Consider the following 24,540-nt stretch of genomic DNA (forward strand, 5'->3'; position numbering starts at 1 on the left):
CGCATTCAAAAAGTATCTCAGAGTAGCTGCTGATCTAGGATCAGGTGTCCCTTGTGTATATGATCTCATGTGATCTACACTGCTACTCTGAAATGTTGTGAATGCAGGTCCTGAACAATAACATCTGGTTATTTCTATATGGGGATGCTAATTGTATAATGATCTACTCTGCAATAGACATGAATCATGTGTAGAGTTAATTTCCTTCTGTGTGAATAAAAGGGTCTGTTTTGGATTTCCTTAGCCTACTTCCTAGTAACTGTGATTATTGTATATAATGAGTTTTCATTGACTTGCTTCCTTACCTCGAAACAACAGGATGCACAGTGTGAGGTTTGAAGTGGGCTATCAAAACCACATCAGAGACAAAATGATTCCTACATTTTGAAATATATTTCTATCTAAATAACTCTAATGTGTGTAAGAAAGATCACAGTTTGCTAATGATTCAAATGACCTACATATGAATGCAAGCACCTACATACACGCACCTACACACACACACACACACACACACACACACACACACACACACACACACACACACACACACACACACACACACTCCAGACCTTAAGCAAAGATAGTTTTATTAATTTAGGCAATACCACAGACTGAATTCTCTAAAAAGCATAGCTGTACATAGACAGTGGTTCTCTCAGATCTGCTGTAACAAAAGGGTGCGTTCCATCAGACTTAGAAAATAGTGTTTGATTTATTGTAAATACATTATATCAAACTAAGACACTTATAAAGTGCAATATTTGTATTGTTATACAGAGTTGAAAACCACTATTTGTTGTTGGTCTAAGTATGATCTACATTCAACTATGAAAATAGCATGAAAACATCTCTCACATACACGTTCTCTTAAAACATAGAATACAGGGTACTACCATACTTCTAAGTCAAACCACCGCAGAAACAACAGTGTTACTTACAGTACAGTAAATAAAACTAATTTTAACTCCATTAACACACCTTTTACAATTATTTGTGATGTTGTTGTCTGTTTTGGTACAACAGCTACTGTATGATGTAACATGAATTATACATGTTCTTGCTCAAGAAAATTGCAATAGTGTTGCTGGAGAGAAACCATACATTTTTTATTAGTACTGTACTGAATACTAGCACAATATATACAGTACTGTACTGACCCAAATGCTACCCTGGCCCTCAGCCTATGATGTATTGTCGGCCTGCTGTATGGAGATAAATGTATGTCCAGATTCTGTAAATTAATTAAACAACATATTCTACCTCCATACCACTTTAGTTTGAAACCTTACCATACCTTGTCCTCAGACAATTGATTGAATTATCAAATAGTCTATTAATACTTTCTGGAAAACTCTAGATGTTACAAAAGAAAACTTTATTAGATACAGTATTTTACAAAAGTAGTATTTTCATCTTTAAATTACTATGTTATGGTGTGTTGTAAGGTATACTATGCATGTTCTTGTTGTATATCACCCTTGGTAGAAAACATCATTCAAATGTTTATGATATAAATGTCTATTAATCTAAACCAAATCAATGTTATCAATGACCTAATATTTAAGACCCTGTTGATGCCTAAAATAAATCATATTGAGGTTCTATATATTTCAAATGGCTTGCAATGACTATGCAACTGACTAATTAATACAAAGCAACAATAGAATAATTTCATAGTGCAGTCCACCCTAGCTTTTCATTGTTTTTAATGAACAGTATAGCATGCGTTGAAATGACGTATGTGGAATAACCTATGTAGGAAAAACTCCCAAAGCTTCTAGTCCCCTTATTGCACCTCTGTATAGGTGATGGCCCCTTCCTGAAGAAGGCACTGTGGATGCTTCATTACCTCTTATCTGGCTAGCATCCTGGTGTTAGTGTCTCACAGCTGTCTATTGGCTGGCTACACTAACCCACCAACCAATCAAGTGTCAACGTGCACAAAGCTGCCACTGAGTGACATCTTATGTCTTGTGACATCTCCTCTTCCCATTTGAGTCTTTCCATATTTGTCCAAACGAATTCTAGCAAATCCAACTGAAACTGCTAAAGGTAGAGATAAGAGACCCAGTAGACGATGTTGAACAGGAGAAACGACGTAGGGAAGAAGACTCTCGAGTAAGCGTCCAGCTCCTTAATGTCGACATGGATGCGTCCTTTCCTCCACCCTCCCCCCTTGCACTCCTCGTAACAGCAGAAGAAGCTCTGGCAGTCCTTCCCGTCCAGACACTCGTACACGTCCTCATAGTCCTGCCAGTATGAATAGTTGTTGTTCAACGGAACCACGGTCGTGGGGGACCTGGGCCCCATGTCTAGCATCGAGTAGGTCTGTGGGAGGGGACAGAGGAAGGCCATCTCCTTAGATGCGTAAGTGATAAAGGGAGAGAAAGAGAGGGAGTGTGAGAGAGGGTGAGAGAGTGAGGGTGGGGGTGGGGGGGGCAAGAAATGTGATGAGGGGACAGAGGAAGGAAGGCCTCATAATTAGATACTGAGAGGGAGAGAGTGAGGCAACAGGGAGGGGGCGGGTGGACAACAAAAGCCAGACAGGAGAAAAGAAATACATGTGGGCAAACAAGGGAGAAAGACAGATGGAAAGATGAAAAGAGACAGACAGAAAGAGATGAAGAGAGAAAGAGATCTGATACGTTGTGAGTGGAGCTGTGCTGTCATGCATTAAAGCTCCGCAGCGGGCCGTGTCCTCCCACACCCAGCAGGACGCTGTCATAGCCCAGGCAGGCAATGAGATAGAACCCCTCAGCTTAGTGCTCTACCGAAGCTGGGACTCACTCACTGGCTCGACAGCACTACACGACTTGACATGAAGACATGACACGCTATGACACGGCATTTACCAAGTACACTGTGTGACCGGTCGGCAGTGCAAGTGGATGGATATATGAAGGATGGTGGATGGACCAGACCTCAACCCTCACTGGGGGGGGGGGGCATCGCAATTTGCTACCATGCAGGTCAGAGCCACTGACTGTAATACTATCACAGCCCATGCACAGTGTGACTGATGCAAGAGGATGGAGATATGAAGGATGGACTAGACCTCCACCCACTGAGACCATAATCGCTACCCTGGCTAGAACTATTGACTGTGACAACACAAACAACCTCGGTTCATGTCTATAACAGCATTACACTGCATTGAGAAAAGTTACACCATTTAGTAATACGGAGGAAAGGTACACCATTACATCGTACGGAGGAAAGGTGCACCATTACATCGTACGGAGGAAAGGTGCACCATTACATCGTACGGAGGAAAGGTGCACCATTACATCGTACGGAGGAAAGGTGCACCATTACATCGTACGGAGGAAAGGTACACCATTACATCGTACGGAGGAAAGGTACAACATTACATCGTACGGAGGAAAGGTACACCATTACATCGTACGGAGGAAAGGTACACTATTACATCGTACGGAGGAAAGGTACACCATTACATCGTACGGAGGAAAGCTCACCAGTCTCTGCGTCTTGTTTGTCTTGTTGTAGCGGGGCTTCTGCGCCCTGTAGGCGTAGTAGTTTTGGATGGCGTACTCCATCATGGCCGCAAAGACGAACAAGAAGCACACAGTGACAAAGAGATCCATAGCTGTCACATAGGAGACTCTGGGTAGGGACGTCCTGGCCACTGTACTAAGGGTGGTCATTGTCAACACAGTGGTGATACCTGAAAGGACAAAGTCAGCATCATAACACAGATTTTTCACCTAGTCGGCTCAGGGAATAAAACCAGCAACCTTTCGGTTACTGGCCTAACGCTCTTAACCTCTAGGCTACCTGCCACCCCGTACTAACTGTTTGATACCTCTCTTGGCAAAACGGCGGCAATAGTTTTCTCTGCCAATAGTCTGAATATATTTTGCAAAAATGTTTTTTCAATTACCGAGGGTAGTTTGTGTCTCTATGTAGTTTTAACTTTAGAAATAAATGGACGTTTACATGAATACATTGTCAGCGCTTAAATATACTGAACAAAAATATGAACACAACATGCAACAATTTCAAAGATTTTACTGAGTTACAGTTCATATGAGGAAATCAGTCAATTGAAATAAATTCATTAGGCCCTAATCTATGGATTAAACATGACTCGGCAGGGGTGCAGCCATAGGTGGGCCTGGGAGAGCATAGGCCCACACACTTGGCAGCCAGGCCCACCCACTGGGGAGCCAGGCACAGCCAATCAGAATGAGCTTTTCCCCACAGAAGGGTTTTATTACAGACAGAAATACTCCTCAGCACCACCCCTCAGAGGATGGATGGATGTGAAGAAGTTGGATGTGGAGGTCCTAGACTGGCGTGGTTACACGTGGTCTGCGGTTGTGAGGCCGGTTGGACGTACTGCCAAATTCTCTAAAACGACGTTGGAGGTGGCTTATGGTAGAGAAATTAACATTAAATTCTCTGGTAACAGCTCTGGTGGACATGCCTGCAGTCAGCATGCTAATTGCAATCTCCCTCAAAACTTGAGACATATGTGCACATTTAAAAGTGGCCTTTTGTTCTCCCCAGCACAAGGTGCACCTGTGTAATGATCATGCTGTTTAATCAGCTTCTTGATATGCCACACCTTTCAGGTGGATGGATTATCTTGGCAAAGGAGAAATGCTCACTAACAGGGATGTAAACCCATTTGTGCACAAAATTTGAGAGAAATAAGCTTTTTGTGCTTATGGAACATTTCTGGGATCTTTTATTTCAGCTCATGAAACATGAGACCAACCCTTAACATTTTGCATTTATATTTTTGCTCTGGTGTATATTGAAAAGTGAGCTGAATGTACCAGCTGAGATTTTGCATGTATAGAGCCTTTGATATAAAATGCTGGGTGTGACCCGCACACACACTCATATGCACACACACACACACCCTATATACAGTACACACACACACACTATATACAGTACAGACACACACCACAACACACACACACACACACACACACACACACACACACAGTCTCTCTCTCGCTCTTTTATGCACATCACCAGGAACCTCTCATTTGATGACTGAATGTTGTGCTGTTTTCAAGCAGTTACCATGGAGACAAGAAGGCCCATCTATTTTGAGCTGATATTTCATACTCAATCCCCCCTTCCTTCCTTCCTTCCTTCAGACTCTGCTGGCCACGGTGATTACCTTCACCTATTTCCCTTACCTTCTATACATACTTTGGCATTTAGGTCCTTCATAACTTTGGTACTTAGGTCCTTCATAACTTTCAAACAGGCAAGGTGTAAGAGCAACTTTAACTGGTTCCTCCAAATAAAATGGCAGAAATGTAATAAATGAGAAAAAGGTATCGTTGTAAAAACACAAAATAGAACAGAAAATAAAATAGATACAAATAATGCATGTAGAAAGATGTCAGTACACCTACACTACATTAGGGACACAAAGACCCATAGATGTCATATGAACAGATACAACACATAGAAAATAATACAGATACAAAGAACATTGTACAAAGATATCAGTCTGCAGTGCTGTCGTGACTCAGAGAGAGAGAAAGAGAAAGAAAGAAATAAAGACAGAGAGAGAGAGAGAGAGAAAAGAAAGTGACAAAAAAGTGGGAGAGGTCACACTATATGAGTCACTGAACTGAGCATCCCTGTCCCTTACTTCCTGTCAGGTATAGCCTGATTGTCATTACCATCTGTGGTGGCCCTTGTGAACCTGACTCTTTGGGAATGTCACCCACTACACCCTGTCACTGCCCCCCAACCACACTACACTCTCAGGGGGCACCTGCATGTCAGCACCTGCCTCCTCCTTAGCCCCCTACCACCACCACCACCACCACCAGCCACTCTGACATATCTCCTGCTCTTTGCAGTCAAAGCCCATTTTCCTTATCACTCCTCTTTCCTTTCAACCCGCTATTGATCAGCGGGAAGGCCCGGAAAAATCCACGCTGCGCTTTCATGTCCCAGAATAGACACTAAATAATGTATTTTATCAAGGAGAATGGGATATTTATCTTTACTGCTACAGTCAGCATCCTCACCTGTTAGCTAGGGGAAAGACAAACATGTTTCCAGGCTTATCTTTGTACTTTCTCGTAACAGGTGTCAAGGCTGTTGAGGGAGACTACTCGATGTGATTGTGGTGGTTCAAGGATGGTTCGGTGATGAAACGGACTCGTTAATACACTTTAAGCTTTGACTTGTTTATCCACCATTGCAAATGTGCTTGTGTTGTCACTTAAAGGCCACGTATAATGCTAATACTGTAATTTGGACTAAATGTGATATATTTGATCTTGAAGAAAGAAAATGACCTGGTCAAGGTCCACTACAAGAGCTGCCTGGAGGAATTGAATCATACTTACCGCAACGTTCAACTCAAACTCCAAATCACCTTCAACAACATAATCCAGACGAATGTACATGCACTAATGGAAAGCATGCATCGGGGGGAAAAATCATGAATGAATTACAAATGTAAACAAAAAGGTCATTGTTAAGCCTTGATAAATTACAAGCACATCGCATAAACAAAATAAAACGGTACAAGAATCTTGAAAGCAGAACATAACATTGCATAAACACATGCAGATTGTTCTCTAGCCTAAACAATAAAATATTGATTTTTCATGCAATCTTCCATTGTGGTACCAAGAGTTGGTAACCATCTTTTCAACAAACCAGCTAGACTCAGATGTATTTTTTTCCTTTCAGAATAACACATGCAGAGGTAGTCATTTCTGAACACATACAGTACACTACATGAACACTGGTGGAACAGGTTAGATTGAACCCTTGGGTTTTCTTCATCTACTTATTATAATATCAGTGTATATCCTGCCAAGTGGTATTCTTCAGATCAGGTACCTAGCGCTGTTCTGGCGGGTGCGGCATCGCTATTGATCCAGAAGGAGACCCAGGAGAGCACCACGGTGAGGATACAGGGGATGTAGGTCTGGATGGTGAAATAACCCATTCTCCTGCTCAGGTCAAAGTACACTGTCATGACCACATAATCACCTGCGAGAGGGAGGGGGATAAAGAGGGGGGGTGTATATGAAGTGAGGGGCGAGGAGGGGGAGGGAGCGAGGTAAGGAGGAAGAGAGGGAGGGAGGGAGGGAGAAAGAGAAGAGATTGAGGGAGAATCAGAGCGTCAGGTGGAACAAGAACAAGCCAGCGTGGGGAGGGAGAGGGGGGGAGGGGGGGAGAAAGACAGAGAGAGATTGAGGGAGAATCAGAGCGTCAGGTGGAACAAGAACAAGCCAGCATGGGGAGAGAGGGATGGAGGGAGGGAAAGTAAGAGAGAGAGAGAGATAATCATGAGAGCTGGCATCAGGAGGAACCACAGAACAAGGCACCATACACAATGCTTCAGGGAGTCCACTTTGGTGGGTTTTGAAGAGGGATGCTGTAACAATAAAAAAAAAGGAGGCAGATATAACAGCGGTAGAATCAGAAGTCCCCGATGGCACGGTGGCATGGGAACTGTCCACTCGCCACTGTCCTCATTACCACGCTACAGCACAATACCTATTCATTTCATGCTGGATGAAAAACAAGAAGAAGAAATTTAACGCTTTGTTTCCAGAGTTTGTTGAGATGTAAATTAATGACATGCTATTTTTAGCTGCAGGAGCAAGCTAGCTAATCATCATGCAGCATGATGCAAGCTGGGAGTCAGGAAAAAGTGAAAACAAGATAAGAAACGTCTAATTTCCTTGAACAGAACTGAAGGAAGATCTGTGGAAGAACTCTGGCTTTCATGAGTTCTCTACTCAGAACTTGGACTTGTATCACAGTGCACCATATGTAGAACACATAATTTATAGGATCACCTGAGTTTAAGACTTTATTTTCAAAATGGAGATGAAATCATCGGTCTCCAAAACAAATAAAGTACAGCATGAACAATGTCAACTATGAAATTTGAGAATAGGGTCAGTATGGGTTAATTACAGCTTGAAGATTCATACATGAGATCAATTTATCAGCCCCTTGAAACGCTGCTACATTATCGTCAATGCTCTCATGAATGCGTTACAAATGTATTACAAAGTAATTCCAGCAAGCACCACTCATGAGTTTAATTAGATAGCTGTTTGTAATACACAACCTTAGTCGCAAGGAATGATTGTTGTAAATGAATAGATGTAGAATTCAGTATTAAAACCAAACCACATCCTGGGCCTCTGAAAATCATTTAAGTGAATAATTAAATATTTTCAATCTTTAATCCAGATGGTTTGTGTAAAAATATGTTTGCCTTTATACCGGAGGGGACTACTGATGAGCTTCAAGCAATCTACAGAGAAACAATATGTTAAATGTCACAATGAATTATGAAGACAGGTAAATGCACTTTCATTGTGCCCTTTTTTATTACACGGTAAATCATAAAGACAACGTCTACTCACTGAGCACTACTCTTAAGTCTACTACCAAAGTACTACCCCTAAGTCTACTACCAAAATACTACTCCTAAGTCTACTACCACAGTACTACTCCTAAATCTACTACCACAGTACTACTCTTACGTCTACTACCAAAGTACTACTCCTAAGTCTACTCCTAAGTCTACTACCACAGTACTACACTTACGTCTACTACTAAAGTACTACCCCTAAGTCTACTATCACAGTACTACTCCTAAGTCTACTACCACAGTACTACCAAAGTACTACTCCTAAATCCACTACCAAATTACTACTTCTAAGTCTACTACCCGAGTACTACTCCTAAGTGCAATTTCAACCTGTTTTCTGCCCTGCCAAATGCTGTCTTTATCATTTCCATGGTACTATAATACTACTTATCTTGACCATCTTCCAAGAGAAGGCATTGTCTTTGCTCTCTGGCAATATCTTGCAAAACTGGCAAAGCAATTGTCTTTGCAATGCGATAGCTTACAAAGACTGGAAAAGCAATTGACTTAAGCCAGAGTGGTGGCACCAGACCTCAAGACACCAGCTGGTAATGCCTGCTGTCCCCCGCTGCTAATAGACAGGAGAATATGACCGATCATTTAGAGTAAATGTAGACCATTTGATTAAAAAACAGCTAAAAATAACACTTTGTCCTTTTTCCTTGGAATTTTTATGAGTCAGTATCTAATAATTCAGAGAGAAATTGGATGGAAAACACCAGAGCCAATGAAGTGCTGTGATGAGGATTGATTTTATTGATTGTGAAAAATAGAAAGTCAGCTGTTTGGGTATTAAGTGTACGATAACTAATTTACTGTACCTGCTGTTGTTTTTAGGACGTCTGTGGTATTCCGCAGGCCCATGAAGTCAAACTGGTAGAGGCGCCAGTACTTCTGGTCTGAGGTTTCGATGGAGTTCCTTTTCCATCTGTAAATCATTTCATCCTTGGGGTAACCATCTGTAAGTCAAGTAAATACACAGTGACCCTGTGACCCTATGGTAGCATTTCATTCTAATAAAACAAGATTTACGCTTCAATCTGACCAATACATGTTTTATTGTTGGATGGGTCTTACTGGACATATTCCTATGTATGTATTATAAAACCTACTAATTGCATACTGTTAAATATACCTAAATATGGGAACAGCACACACACACACACACACACACACACACACACACACACACACACACACACACACACACACACACAAGCACACGGACACACAGTATAGAGTAGAGCACCATTAGACCGTTAAAAAGTAAAAAACAGGGCCATAGTAAAGTAGTGTAAGAGCAGATGAAAAGGGGCACAACAGAGTGTAATAGGATACTTTGAGTTACTGTGAGAGAGCATTGTGTTGATGCTAGAGTTGACCTTCACTTTTCACAGAAGTGTGTGTGTGCCTGTGAAATCTAATTTGAAAGCCATGCAATGGAAATGAATCACTTCATTGTGCTCTGATGATTTCAAGCAGGTGAACTGTATCCCATTAACATGTTATTATGAGGTGTGTCTCTCACACACACACAAAGCGACAATGTTATTCACACTAGCACAAGCTACAACAAAGGAAAGCTGGTGAGATGATGTGGAGTGTGCTGAGTGTATGTCAATATCTTAGAAACTATTATGCCGTGAAAGTACAACACAATAACGAGAAGGCAGAAAGGTACGTTTAGGCTAGGGCTCAGCTGCAAGTTGGATATCAGGGTTTGGCTCTGGAGTTGGCACTTCCTCCTAAAGGCGTGGTGTCCAGGGCATCCAGGCCAATGAGAGAGGGGGCAGCAAAGGGGGCTGCAGCTTCGTGGCCCTGCAGCTGATCCACATGGCGGCAGTACACTTGACCATCAGGCATTAACATTTACATTTACGTCATTTAGCAGACGCTCTTATCCAGAGCGACTTACAAATTGGTGCATTCACCTTATGATATCCAGTGGAACAACCACTTTACAGTAGACTCTTCCCAGTAGAGGCCGTCGTAACATGTTGAGACAGCAGGAACCTTGACAGTCAGGCCTGCCAGTCACCCACCGAGATCATAGACAGAGCCTCCTTGGTTGTCTGATCCATGTGTTCAGCTTGGCCATTGGAGGACGGATGTTATGGGGCTGTGGTGACATGTCTGATTCAGTTCCACCCAGCGAACACCTTAAACTCCGCAGAAGTGAAGGCAGCTCCATTATCTGACACCAGGAACGTCACACAACCCATGAATGGCAAACAGCAAATGGAGGGTGCTTATTACAGCACCAGAGGGCATCAAGATGACCATGGCTACGTCCATGCACTTTGAAAGGGAATCTACCATGACGAGAAAAGTCTTTCCTTTGAATAGCCCAGAAAAGTCTATACGAAGACGACAATTTCTGTGTTGTCCACTCCCATGGGTGCAAGGCAGCCTTGGGTGAGCATGGTGTGACTCCTGACAGGTGACACAGCTGCGCACCACAGCCTAAATTCCCTGGCCACCACACATAGCTCTGTGCCAGTGTCTTCATCCTCACTTTTCCCGACTGCCCCACAACACACAATTCTTGTGAACCGACAGCTCGTTCCGACGATAACATTAAAGCCCAAACTCTCTGCCAGGAACTTCAGAGGCCCATCCATGCAGCACCCAGCGAAGAACTCGGGACAGGACAGGATCCTTGAAGGTCAGTGCGGCTATCCTAGAAGCATGGAGAAGGGCATTAGGCACCATTTCCAACAGCATCACTTCCCAGTGAGGTGGTAGCTCAGACAAAGGGGTAGTGAGTGGCAGGCAACTCAGGGCATCTGCATTAACCAACTGCTTCCCTGGATGATACCCGAGCTCATAACTATGGGGTCCCAGTATCAGGCTCCATCTGACCATGCAAGTGAAAATAATTTTGGGGCATGGGCTTCATATGATGAAGCACGCCCAGCAAGGGCTTGTGGTTGGTGTAGACCACAAAATGGCGACCTCACAAATACTGATGGAACTTCTTGACAGCAAAAATGTTCGCCAGGGCCTATTTATCCGGCTGTGCAGAGTACTGTTCAGCGACAGTTAGGGTCCTAGATGCGTAGCACACAGGTGCCTCCCGACCATCAGATTCCACATGACTAAACAAGGCACCGAGCCCATATGGAGATACATCACAGACCAGTAACAGGGGTTTTCTATCATCATAGTGGGCTAGCAGCCCATCTGCTTGCAGCAGCTGCTTAGCCTCTTTATAGACTTCTTCATGAGTGTCGTTCCCACTCCAGGGAGCGGCCCGGGTCCAGTAGGCAATGCCAGGGCTGTAGCTTTATCAAGCAGGAAGCAGTTGTAAAAGTTGAGAAGCCTCAGAAACGACTGGAGCTCAGACTTGTTCTGGGAAGAAGGCCTTTATGGCCTTTACCTTATCCTGGGTTGGTCGCACACCATCCTTGTCAATGTGGAACCTCCGGAACTCAACACTGGGGCAGCAAAAATTTACTTCTCCCTCTTAGGCTGTGGCCTCCCATGAGTACTATAGACAACATACTTCTCAGTGTCTGGGTGAGAGTTTACCAAGTGTGTCTGTTGTGCGGGCCTAGTGGGCATGGCTGAGCTGCCTGAGGCCTGGGACTGGGACCTTTGTCAAACAAAGTCAAGCTATATGTCCCCTCCATTTACAGTAGTGACAGGTTGCAACACTAAACCTACAGCTGTTGGAATTATGGGCACCTCCACATCTGAAACAGGCTCTGAAGTCCTATCTAGACTCTAGACTCTGACTGCCCCCCCTCCGTGCGCACCGGCCCACTACGTTCTAGCGAGATGAATGTCAGGCATAGTTGGAGGACCAGGGGCCTCATTTATAAAACTGTGCGGAGGATTCACGTCAAAAGGTGGCGTACGGACGAAACACAGAAAGTGCTTACGCACAAAAATATTCTGATTTAAAACACAGTGCGCACGCACTTCCCACGCCAGTTTCCCTTTATAAATCACAATCAACTCGACATTTGGCCCACGTGAGCGAACGTCTTGTCCTACCCTTTTAACGCCCATAGTTGCCTATAGATAGTCAGTGAAACGCCCCTAATTAATATTCATCCATACTGACTGCATGACAACAAATCCCGACAGAAAGGTTAAAAAAATAAATTTCACCCAGTGTGAAACGGAAGTTCTCGTAGGGGAGGTTGAAGCAAGAAAAAATATATTGTTTGGTGGACACAGTGTGGGCATTACAAATACCAAAAATGCGTTAGAGTGGCAGCATGTGGCGGACGCTGTGAATGCCGCTGGCTCAGAAGTTCAGACTCTCTCAGAAATAAGACGTTATCCAACATTAAAGTGGAGGCCGAAAGGCGCATTGCCTTACACAGACAAAGTGTTCGTGCCACGGGCGGGGGAAAGGGGACAGCGGAGCTCAAGCCCCTTGATGAGCGATGGCCAGTATTATAGGGGAATCCCTCCAGAGTGGAGTAGTGACGGAGGTAGACATGGACATGCAAGACGCACCGGATGATCCAGGTATGTAATTAGTATTCCCTCGTTTGAAAAGAGTAAACCAAATGGATTCAAGTTGTGTTTAAACATTTATTTACAAACAATTTACATCTATTTTAGTCGCTGCGTGTTCTAGTGGGGTCGGTGCTGCAGCTGAGCAGGAGCTGAGTGTGCCCACCCCCGGCATCTCCACTGCACCTCGTGCGTCACAACCCTCCAGTAGCCGTGTCCTCACAGATGCAGTCCTGCAAACGCAAATAGACACCATAGACGCTTTTAACGAGGTTGCCTAGGAGTTGAAGTGGGATAGGCATGGCTTGGTTTCTGCAGGTGCTTCTCTGTAAAGCTGGGCCCACTACAGCACAGAGATGCAAGAGAACATCTCTTGGTAATCGGAACCGGCTCATAAGCCACTCATCATCATTGACCAGTAAAATTCGCTCTCTCCGAATTCTTTCATTCGCCAAATCTTCCAACAGTGCTAAAGCAGCCATTGTGCGTCATTACGCATTGTAATTGCATGCCTTTTTATACCCACCCATTTGATTGTCAAAGCTACCCAATTGCGTAACACCTTCAGGTGTGGTAATTACCCTGATTGTAATTGACAATGACTGGGCCAAAATCACATAGACAGTTCTGCGCAACGAACATGTGATAACAATATATGAAACTGTGCACTCGTATCTGCCCGACAAAGGCATCGAAAACGGCATCAGTTTAGCGTAAGTTGTCCTACTGTTCACCTTATTATTTATGAAAATACATTTCATAACATACAAGTATTGTTTAATAATTACAGATCCAATTAAATATGATTCCCGATTAAACTGTACCACATATTTGAGGGGTTCTTTTTCAAAAACAGATATCTCCATTTGTATTTATTATCCTAAATCATGTTTTTTGTGTGTTTTTTTGTGTGCACTCCAGGGAACTCTTCATATATAATACGTGAGATGTAATATTTCAATTTATTTTACACAATGGTATCAATTTCAAAGCGTTTCTCGAGTTTCATCCTTCTGCCATCGGAGTCGCAGTTTGCACATTTTCCCGTCAAGTTTGTTTTTTATAAATCCCAAAGTTTCCTTAGAAAGTGGCGTACACCTTCTTTTGTGCCTACTCAACGTTTATAAATTAGGCCCCTGGTCTTTCAGGGGGAAGCAGGCAGGCATTATTTGCAGCAGTCTCAGCTGCCAAGGCTTTTACCTCAGCCACTCTAAATATCAGATTGGGCTCAGCCAATAGACTCATCTAACAATTCTGTCAAGCAGCATCGGCTCCAGCTGATCTCCAAAATTATGGTGCACCGAAAGGCTGCGCAGACCAGCAATGAAACTGGAGATATTCTGATTTGCATTTTGTTTACAATTATGAAAATAAAATCTCTGCACAATTTCTGACGGATCTGGGCTGAAAGGCCGCTTCAAACATGCCACTATGTGATCATAACTCTTTGCAGTGGGCAGGGCCAGAGCAAGTAGAGAACCTAATGTACAATAAACAAAAATATAAACGCAACATGCAACAATTTCAAAGATTTTACGGAGTTACAGTTCATATAAGGAAATTTGTCAACTGAAATAAATTCATTAGGCCCTAATCTATGGATTTCACATGACTGGGAATACAGATACAGATACCTTAAAAAAAGGTAGGGGCGTGGGTCAGAAAACCAGTCAGTATCTGGTGTGACTACCACTTGCCTCATGCAGCGCAACACATCGCCTTCGCATAGAGCAGATCAGGCTGTTGATTGTGGCCTGAGGAATGGTGTCCCACACGTCTCCAATGGCTGTGCGAAGTTGCTGGATATTGGCAGGAACTGGAACTGGAGCTCAATCCAGTTCAATCCAGAGCATCCCAAACATGCTCAATGAGTGAAATGTCTGGAGAGTATGCAGGCCATGGAAGAACTGAGACATTTTCAGCTTCCAGGAATTGTGTACATATCATTGCAACATGGGGCCGTGCATCTTCATGCTGAAACATGAGGTGATGGCGGCGGATGAATGGCACTGCAATGGGCCTCAGGATCTCTTCACAGTACCTCTGTGCGTTCAAATTGCCATCGATAAAATGCAATTCAGTTTGTTGTCCGTAGCTTATGCCTTCCCATACTATAATCCCACTGCCACCATGGGGCACTCTGTTCACAATGTTGACATCAGCAAACTACACGCTCACACCGCAACGTGGTTACACGTGGTCTGTGGTTGTGAGGCCGGTTGGACGTACTGCCAAAACAACGTTGGAGGTGGCTTATGGTAGAGAAATGAACATTACATTCTCTGGCAACAGCTCTGGTGGACATTCCTGCAGTCAGCATGCCAATTGCACACTCCCTCAAAACGTGAGACATCTGTGACATTGTGCTGTGTGACAAAACTGCACATTTTAGAATGGCCTTTTATTGTCTCCAGTACAAGGTGCACCTTTGTAATAATGTTGTTTAATCAGATTCTTGCTATGCCACACCTGTCAGGTGGATGGATTAGCTTGGCAAAGGGGAAATGGTTACTAACAGGGATATAAAGAAATGTGTGAACATTTGTTTGGGAGAAATGAGCTGTTTGTGCATATGGAACATTTCTGAGATCTTTTATTTCAGCTCATGAAACATGAAACCAATGCTGAGTTTATACAGTACATGACCAAAAGTATGTGGACACCTGCTCGTCAAACCTCTCATTCCAAAATCATTGGCATTAATATGGAGTTGGTCCCCCCTTTGCTGCTATAACAGCCTCCACTCTTCTGGAAAGGCTTTCCACTAGATGTTGGAACATTGCTGCGGGGAATTGCTTCAATTCAACCACAAGAGCATTAGTGAGGTCGAACACTGATGTTTGGCGATTAGGTCTGGATCGCAGTCAGCGTTCGAATTCGTCCCAAAGGTGTTCGATGGAGTTGAGGTCAGGGCTCTGCACAGGCCAGTCAAGTTCTTCCACAACGATTTTGACAAACCCTTTCTGTATGGACCTCACTTTGTGCATGGGGGCATTGTCATGCTGAAACAGGAAAGGGCATTCCTCAAACTGTTCTCTTGGCATCTACCAAACCCAGATTCATCCATCGGAATGCCAGATGGTGAAGCGTGATTAATCACTCCAGAGTCCAATGGTGGCGAGCTTTACACCGCTCCAGCCGACACTTGGCATTGTGCATGTTGATCTTGGGCTTGTGTGCAGCTGCTCGGACATGGAAACCCATTTCATGAAGCTCCTGACAAACAGTTCTGGTGCTGAGGTTGCTTCCAGAGGCAGTTTGGAACTCAGTAGTGAGTGTTGCAACCAAAGATTTTTATGCACTACACGCTTCAGCACTCGCCGGTCCCGTTCTGTGAGCTTGTGTGGCCTACTCTTTGCGGCTGAGCCATTGTTGATCCGAGACTATTCCACTTCACAATAACAGCTCTTACAGTTCTTACAGCAGCTCTAGCAGGGCAGAAATTTGACGAATTGACTTGTTGGAAAGGTGGCATCCTATGACATTGCCATGTTGAAAGTAACAGAGCTCTTCAGTACGGGCCATTCTACTGCCAATGTTTGTCTATGGAGATTGCATGGCTGTGTGCTCAATGTTATACTCCTGTCAGCAACGGGTGTGGCTCAAATATATACTTTGTATATATGATGCATTTTTGTTCAGTGTAGAATACGTCACCGTTCCGCACACACAGAGCAGCACAGTGCAATTATTTTAGTCATTTTCAATGTCATTAGCAACAAAAAAACATTCCAGCCTTTCAACATACTCCTTCCAAGAGCTATGCATTTCATCAATAAACTCCTTAATCTTCCCATAAAAAGCCATGATCACCTCAGAAAAGGAAAATCCACTTTTATTTATCCTTTATTCAGCTAGGCAAGTCAGTTAAGAACAAATTCTTATTTACAATGATGGCCTACCCCGGCCAAACTCTAACCCGGACAACGCTGGGCCAATTATGCACCCCCCTATGAGACTCCCAATTACGGCCGGTTGTGATACAGCCTGGAATCAAACCAGAGTCTGTAGTGATGCCTCTAACACTGACATGCAGTGCCTTAGACCGCTGCGCCACTCGGGAGCCCATTTTATGTTTACTCACGAATCCTCTACAAACATTCTAGTTCGGATCCACCTCGTGTTCAGTACTACAGTGAGGGAAAAAAGTATTTGATCCCCTGCTGATTTTGTATGTTTGCCCACTGACAAAGAAATGATCACTCTATAATTTTAACGGTAGGTTTATTTGAACAGTGAGAGACAGAATAACAACAAAAAAATCCAGAAAAACACATGTCAAAAATGTTAGAAATTGATTTGCATTTTAATGAGGGAAATAAGTATTTGACCCCCCCTCAATCAGAAAGATGTCTGGCTCCCAGGTGTCTTTTTTACAGGTAACGAGCTGAGATTAGGAGCACACTCTTAAAGGGAGTGCTCCTAACCTCAGTTTGTTACCTGTATAAAAGACACCTGTCCACAGAAGCAATCAATCAATCTGATTCAAACTCTCCACCATGGCCAAGACCAAAGAGCTCTCCAAGGATGTCAGGGACAAGATTGTAGACCTACACAAGGCTGGAATGGGCTACAAGACCATCGCCAAGCAGCTTGGTGAGAAGGTGACAACAGTTTGTGCGATTATTCGTAAATGGAAGAAACACAAAAGAACTGTCAATCTCCCTTGGCCTGGGGCTCCATGCAAGATCTCACCTCGTGGAGTTGCAATGATCATGAGAACGGTGAGGAATCAGCCTGGAACTACACGGGAGGATCTTGTCAATGATCTCAAGGCAGCTGGGACCATAGTCACCAAGAAAACAATTGGTAACACACGACGCCGTGAAGGACTGAAATCCTGCAGCGCCCGCAAGGTCCCCCTGCTCAAGAAAGCACATATACATGCCCGTCTGAAGTTTGCCAATTGCCATCTGAATGATTCAGAGGATAACTGGGTGAAAGTGTTGTGGTCAGATGAGACCAAAATGGAGCTCTTTGGCATCAACTCAACTCGCCGTGTTTGGAGGAGGAGGAATGCTGCCTATGACCCCAAGAACACCATCCCCACCGTCAAACACGGAGGTGGAAACATTATGCTTTGGGGGTGTTTTTCTGCTAAGGGGATAGGAAAACTTCACCGCATCAAAGGGACGATGGACGGGGGCATGTACCGTCAAATCTTGGGTGAGAACCTCCTTCCCTCAGCCAGGGCATTGAAAATGGATCGTGGATGGGTATTCCAGCATGACAATGACCCAAAACACACGGCCAAGGCAACAAAGGAGTGGGCTCAAGAAGAAGCACATTAAGGTCCTGGAGTGGCCTAGCCAGTCTCCAGACCTTAATCCCATCTGTGGAGGGAGCTGAAGGTTTGAGTTGCCAAACGTCAGCCTCGAAACCTTAATGACTTGGAGAAGATCTGCAAAGAGGAGTGGGACAAAATCCCTCCTGAGATGTGTGCAAACCTGGTGGCCAACTACAAGAAACGTCTGACCTCTGTGATTGCCAACAAGGGTTTTTCCACCAAGTACTAAGTCATGTTTTGCAGAGGGGTCAAATACTTATTTCCCTCATTAAAATGCAAATCAATTTATAACATTTTTGACATGCGTTTTTCTGGATTTTTTGGGTTGTTATTCTGTCTCTCACTGTTCAAATAAACCTACCATTAAAATTATAGACTGATCATTTCTTTGTCAGTGGGCAAACGTACAAAATCAGCAGGGGATCAAATACTTTTTTCCTCACTGTATGTCCGTGACATAGTGAAAGTACAATCCAATAACGAGGAGGCGGAAAGGCACTTTAGGCTATTTACTCCATGGTGCAGGCAATAAACATAAACGCCATGTTGGCAGGTGACTGAACTTTTACACCTATGGGTCAGACACGCTATATATGGGAGTGTCTGTGCACACTCTTTAAAATGCCCACAACAACTATACCCAATACACAATTGAAACCACATACTCTCCCATCTCCATTATGCTAGGTAAAGCTCCGCCTTATCTCAGCTCACTGGTCACGATAACAACACCCACCTGTAGCACACGTTCCAGCAGGTATATCTTACTGATCATCCCCAAAGCCAACACCTCATTTGGCCGCCTTTCCTTCCAGTTCTCTGCTGCCAGTGACTGGAACGAATTGCAAAAATCGCTGAAGTTGGAGACTTTTATTTCCCTCACTAACTTTAAACATCAGCTATTTGAGCAGCTAACCGATAGCTGCAGTGGTACATAGTCCATCTGTAAATTGCCCACCCAATATACCTACCTCATCCCCATACTGTTTTTATTTACTTTTCTGCTCTTTTGCACACCAGTATCTCGACTTGCATATCATCATATGCTCATTTATCACTCCAGTGTTAATAATGCTAAATTGCAATTATTCGCTCCTATGGCCTATTTATTGCCTACCTCCTCATGCCTTTTGCACACACTGTATATAGACTTTCTTTTTTTCTACTGTGTTATTGGCTTGTTTATTGTTTAGTCCATGTGTAACTCTGTGTTGCTGTCTGTGTCACACTGCTTTGCTTTATCTTGGCCAGGTCGCAGTTGTAAATGAGAACTTGTTCTCAACTAGCCTACCTGGTTAAATAAAGGTGAAATAAAATAAAATAAAAATGAAGATGATAGGAGTACAGTCAGTGCACAGGTAGGATTGACTCTTCACTGGTAAATGTCAGTTATTGACATATCCCACTCTGTACTGTAGGTTACATAGAAACGAGCCTTGGTAGACAGCCCAGCCAAACTCCTCTCTCCTCCTCTGCACAGATAATAGCTCGGGTCAAAGCAAAGAGAATGTAAAAGGGACAGATGTCTATGAATCCTTGTATAGCAGCCTATATCCACTGTGCTCTAGGTTTGGTCGTATATATAAACACTTCAATGGACAGAAATGACTCATCTCTTATCTGGGATTCTCTTTTTTTCGTTAGATTGAGGCACGATGCACTTCCTCCCAAATTACAAAATTACATTGGTTTCCTTACCCTGTAAGCAGTATATGGACAAGGTATGATATCAATCCATGCTTTGGTTTAGTTTCCCTGGCACTGTTTCCTAATGCTAATGTTTTAGCGTTTGTGGCACAAATCCCTTTCAAGTCATGGGACCGATATTAGCATTTTTCGTGACTCATGTTCAAATCATCTACACGTGACTTTGTTGAGCTTCACAATACATTTAAGATACTTTGCGATGATTTTGACGATGTACAAAAAAGTGTAATATCGGTCCCGTGATTTGAATGGGATTTGTGCCACACATGTTAAAACATGAGCATTTGGAAACAGTGCCAGGAAAGGTAAACCAAAGCATGGATTGCTGTCATTTCTAGGCTGCTTACAGGGTAAGGAAACAAATATGTAATTTCATAACTATCCCTTTAAAGATCTGAAAGGTGAGAAAGTCCTCATTGATTAACTAATAAAAGGTGCAGTGAAATCAGTGAAGGCTACTGAGGGGAGGACTGCTCATAATAATGGCTGGAACAGCATGAATGGCATCAAATACATAGAAACCATGTGTTTTGATACCATTCCACTCATTCTGCTCCAGCCATTACCACGAGCCTGTCCTCCCCAATTAAGATGCCACCAAACTCCTGTGAGTGAAATGTGTTGTTTTACAGGTTCAGCCATAGCAGTACAGTGCCCTTAGAACAAATGATGTGCTTTGCTCAAGGACACATCGGCAGATCGTTCACTTTGTCGGCTCGGGTATTCAAACCAGCAACTTTCGATTGCTGGCCCAACGCTCTAACCGCTAGGCTACCTGCAGTCATTATCGCCATGGGAACACAGCACGCCACATGTCCAATGTTCTTTTCCCTGGGGTAAGTGAAAATATCCAACAGCGAGGATGTGTCTGTTGGCTCTGTTGCGCCAGTGGGTGGGTGGTGTGGAGGAATGGATTGAGTTTCCCCGTTTTGCTTAAGTTAACTCTTCAGACCCCCTGTTTCCAGGACAGAGATTAAGCCTATTCTCTATTGAGCATGCTTTTTAACCCAGGACTACGCTCCATCTGTGTCTGGGCAATCAGACCAAGATGTTTAACTTACAACAACAAAAAAACATTCAAACCATAATAATATGATAGGACTATTTTCTGAAGGTGACACTTGAGGATGACTTACTGTATGGATGTACATTGGCTGTGGGTGGAGAAGCAGTGGTGTTGCATTGGAAGGGTGGGGAAATGGAGGGGGCATACCTACACGGGGGGGCGGGTGATTTATTGTAGACTGAATAGAAGTAAGATCAAGGTCTTTATCTGGGAAACAGCTGGAAATCCATTAGCTCCAGCGTGCATGGCTTTCACATCCTGTTCCCACCAACCCTTAATAAGGGTAGAAATTCAGTGTTCTATTTCACTTAACAATAATGCTCTATGTTCACTTGCCATTCTGCCTGAACTGAATTTTGTCCCATTTTATTGCAGGTGACGTGCTGTTGTTGTGTTGTTAATGGACGGCCCAGAAAGCCTGGTTTTCAATGTGGCTTTAAAGAACGGTATAGAGGTACAGAGTAGCTTTGCATCAAGCTTTCACATTGGTGACTCACGCATTCTCATGAAAAGCTGCAGACAATCCTTCTCTTCCAGGCTACACACCTATATACCTTTCAGAGAATCTGCCCAACAAGCCTCCTACTCAAAACAGTTTTATGTGCATCGACCTCCTACTGTGACAGAATACACACGGTATCATTTGGATCTAGTACAATGGACCTGTAGTGACCAATGGCGTTCATTGCAGGTACCTCCATCGTTTATATAAAAGTGAGTTGTAAGACTACAGTACGTGGGGGAGAAGAAAATGCCTGGGATACTATGGTGTCTATTGTGTATCATCCTGTGATTGTCTTGTGCATATATAAGACATTGATTGTTTATATTAGGAGTATGTGAGACAAGGGAGATACACCTGTCCAGCGATATTTAGTAGGAAATGGAACTGTACTATTTTTCTCAATTTATGAAACAACAATTTTGTCTGTCATTGTTTGTTGCCACTACCATTGCTGCCTAACCTTCCTGCACCCCCACGCCCCCCTTCCCCCTTCAAAAGGATCACAACAGAAATACGCTTTCAAGCTTCATTGTGTTACCCTAGATTATTTTATTAAATTGTATGTTGCGGTGCCAATTATTGAATCTAAATGAAATATATGACTTCTTCTCATGTATTTTTCATACATCTACATGAAATATGATGTTTCCTGATGTATTGTTCATATATTAAATATATGATTTCCCCATTTCTTTTTTTTGATATGTTTATACAAAATATATGACATATGAATGGGTGACATTATTGCCTGGCCGTACAATACTCACAGCTAGAGAAGACCAGGGGACAGGAGTGCTCATCCATAGGGAAGTTGTGAAGCTGCAGCTGGCACTCTGCATTGATGGTCAACCTACAGCACGAGTCAGAGAGAGGCCGTGAGTGAGCATTGCCGTCGTTTCTCACATGCAGTTCACCTCTGCTCTGAGAGAGCAGTGCTACAACAACAACCACCACCGCCGCTGCGCTAAACACATACACCACTGGTGATGTGAACGTGTCATTTATTGATGAAGACAGCATAGGGTGTGAAATAAGGGAAGCCTGGCTCTTGATGTTGTTCTCACATGCTGCACATGCTGAGAAAGAGACAGATAGCCATAATGCTGAATTTCGCTGCTATGTTGTTTCCATTTTTCTGTTGGTGTGAAAAGAATGAGTGATTGCGGGGTTAACAAACTGGCACCTTGTTGCATGCCTGTGAGAGACCTAATGGGTCACCTATTATCCTGACATGACTGCCAGTGCCAGGGGGCTGGAGATTGTGGGTCAGACGGCCGGCTGGTCGCCTCCGAGTCTGGTGAGCCCTGCAAATTGGTATTTTCCTTGAGTAACAAACTCCGACAGACTAGTTAAGAAAAATGAACGGATTTAGAAATGCTCTCGTCCCGGAGTTATGTAGGTCATCGGACCGAATTTCACCCTATTCGTCTCCTCTTTTCTTTCTCTTCTTCTCCTCCTCCTCTTCCTCTGTCTCCCTGATAAAATGTCACTCTTGTTTACGTTGGCTTGACTGAAGTTCACAGTGAAGAGGAATTAATGGGAGCTTAGATTCACTCCATTGTTTTAATCAGACCAGGATGCCACTCAAGAAGATTTATAGATCTGCTCAGTGATAACGCTGATGAATAATGCTAACTGAATACTTACTGAAAAGGCTCACTGATAATGCAAACTGATATTGCTCACTGACAATGCTCAATTATAATGCTCAACAATAGGCATCACCGATAAAACAAATCACATTTTATTGGTCACGTACACATATTTGGCAGATGTTGTGGGTGTAGCAAAACGCGCATGTTCCTAACTCCAACAATGCAGTAATACCTAACAATACACACATCTAAATAAAACAAAAGAAAGGAATGAAGAAATATAGAAATATTAGAATGAGCAATGTCAGAGTCCAAAAAATAAATGTATATGTATATGATGGTGTGTATAGACATTATTGGGCATTATATGATGCTAACTAACAATGCTCTGTGATAATGCTCAACAATAATGTTCAGTGATAATGCCCATGTACTGTATAATGCTAAACAATAATGCTCAAAGATCATACACTAACCGATAAAGCTCACTGAGAATGGCTGATAATGTCGGATCTTGTATGATTCCACCTTGTGGAGCCAGCCAGGTCAGTCCTGACAATAATTAACCTGCCCACACATTCTTTTCCTTTGTCCTGCGCTTTGCCTGTTGCCAAGGGAATACCTCAGTCAGTTATGCAAACAGCAGGGTGATGTCTCTCTTTTTCTCAGCGGAGGTGAATCCACGGTTGAAAACTTAGCAAAAAAGGACTGAAAGGATGGATGACATTTACGCCCTAAAAAGCATGATCTCCCGAAGACAGTGTACTACGGTGTGCAACGCGAATGTACCAAGTGTGCTAACCCACTTAGCAGAGCAGTGATGAAAGATACAAAACAATGTTAGTCTTATCGTAGAATAGACAGATTTTTATTTTTGGTTATTGGTGTAGCATCAGTATGTGGCACAGATGTCAGTGTGTTTGTGCCACCTTCTTACACTGTGTTGAACTCCACCTGAGTTCTGAGGAAGTTAGAATATTCTAGATGTGATCTTCAGTACAAAGACGGGTAGTAATGACACTGTTTTCATTTATATTGTCTATTTATCTTTCCTTGAAAGGGAAAACCCAATGTTTGCTGAGTTGTAAATTCTGAACAAAGATGGAACGATAGTCGGCTGTTCAAAAAAACAATGTCTGTGATATCTGATAAAGAAAAGCCATTGATTTTTACCTCAGCGTGTATAATATCTTCCCATCATTCCAAATACGCAGAAGCTGATTGGGCATCGTAATCCAATGCGAGTCTGCGTTCTTGGAGTTTCTGAAGATGGTGTCAGGGACCCAGATCATTCCCACCATGTTGCTGTTGAGAGTCAGGATCTTCATAGTGCTGTTGTATTGCAGACGGCTGTCGATCCACGTCTGTGCAAAAATGATGTCAATTTCATATTCCTGTAACAAAACAGAAGAAACTGACCTTTAACCTACATATATTATACATATTTCATATATTATTACATCTTTCATGATACATTTTGGTCCCAACTCCGGCAGAAAA

At 43.2% G+C, this 24,540-nt stretch overlaps 1 protein-coding gene and 1 long non-coding RNA gene across 2 annotated transcripts in view; one reads left to right on the forward strand and one right to left on the reverse strand.

The window, feature by feature from the left end:
* Positions 1-573: 573 nt before the first annotated feature.
* The window catches only part of LOC106574424 (gamma-aminobutyric acid receptor subunit gamma-3), a 42,620-nt gene continuing 18,653 nt past the window's right edge, over positions 574-24,540 (reverse strand). The window contains exons 4-9 of the mRNA XM_014150308.2: positions 24,214-24,434; positions 22,213-22,295; positions 9,232-9,369; positions 6,856-7,008; positions 3,480-3,688; positions 574-2,331 (exon numbers count right to left, since the gene is read on the reverse strand). Coding sequence (XP_014005783.1) covers positions 2,050-2,331; positions 3,480-3,688; positions 6,856-7,008; positions 9,232-9,369; positions 22,213-22,295; positions 24,214-24,434 — 1,086 coding nt within the window. The 3' untranslated portion in view covers positions 574-2,049. The remainder of the gene's footprint in view (positions 2,332-3,479; positions 3,689-6,855; positions 7,009-9,231; positions 9,370-22,212; positions 22,296-24,213; positions 24,435-24,540) is intronic.
* Positions 13,176-22,103, forward strand: LOC106574425 (uncharacterized). The gene is made up of 3 exons (XR_001321540.2): positions 13,176-13,593; positions 20,507-20,710; positions 21,316-22,103. It is a non-coding gene; the product is annotated as an uncharacterized lncRNA (long non-coding RNA).

Source organism: Salmo salar, chromosome ssa16, assembly GCF_905237065.1.
Source record: "Salmo salar chromosome ssa16, Ssal_v3.1, whole genome shotgun sequence".
Taxonomy (NCBI): domain Eukaryota; kingdom Metazoa; phylum Chordata; class Actinopteri; order Salmoniformes; family Salmonidae; genus Salmo; species Salmo salar.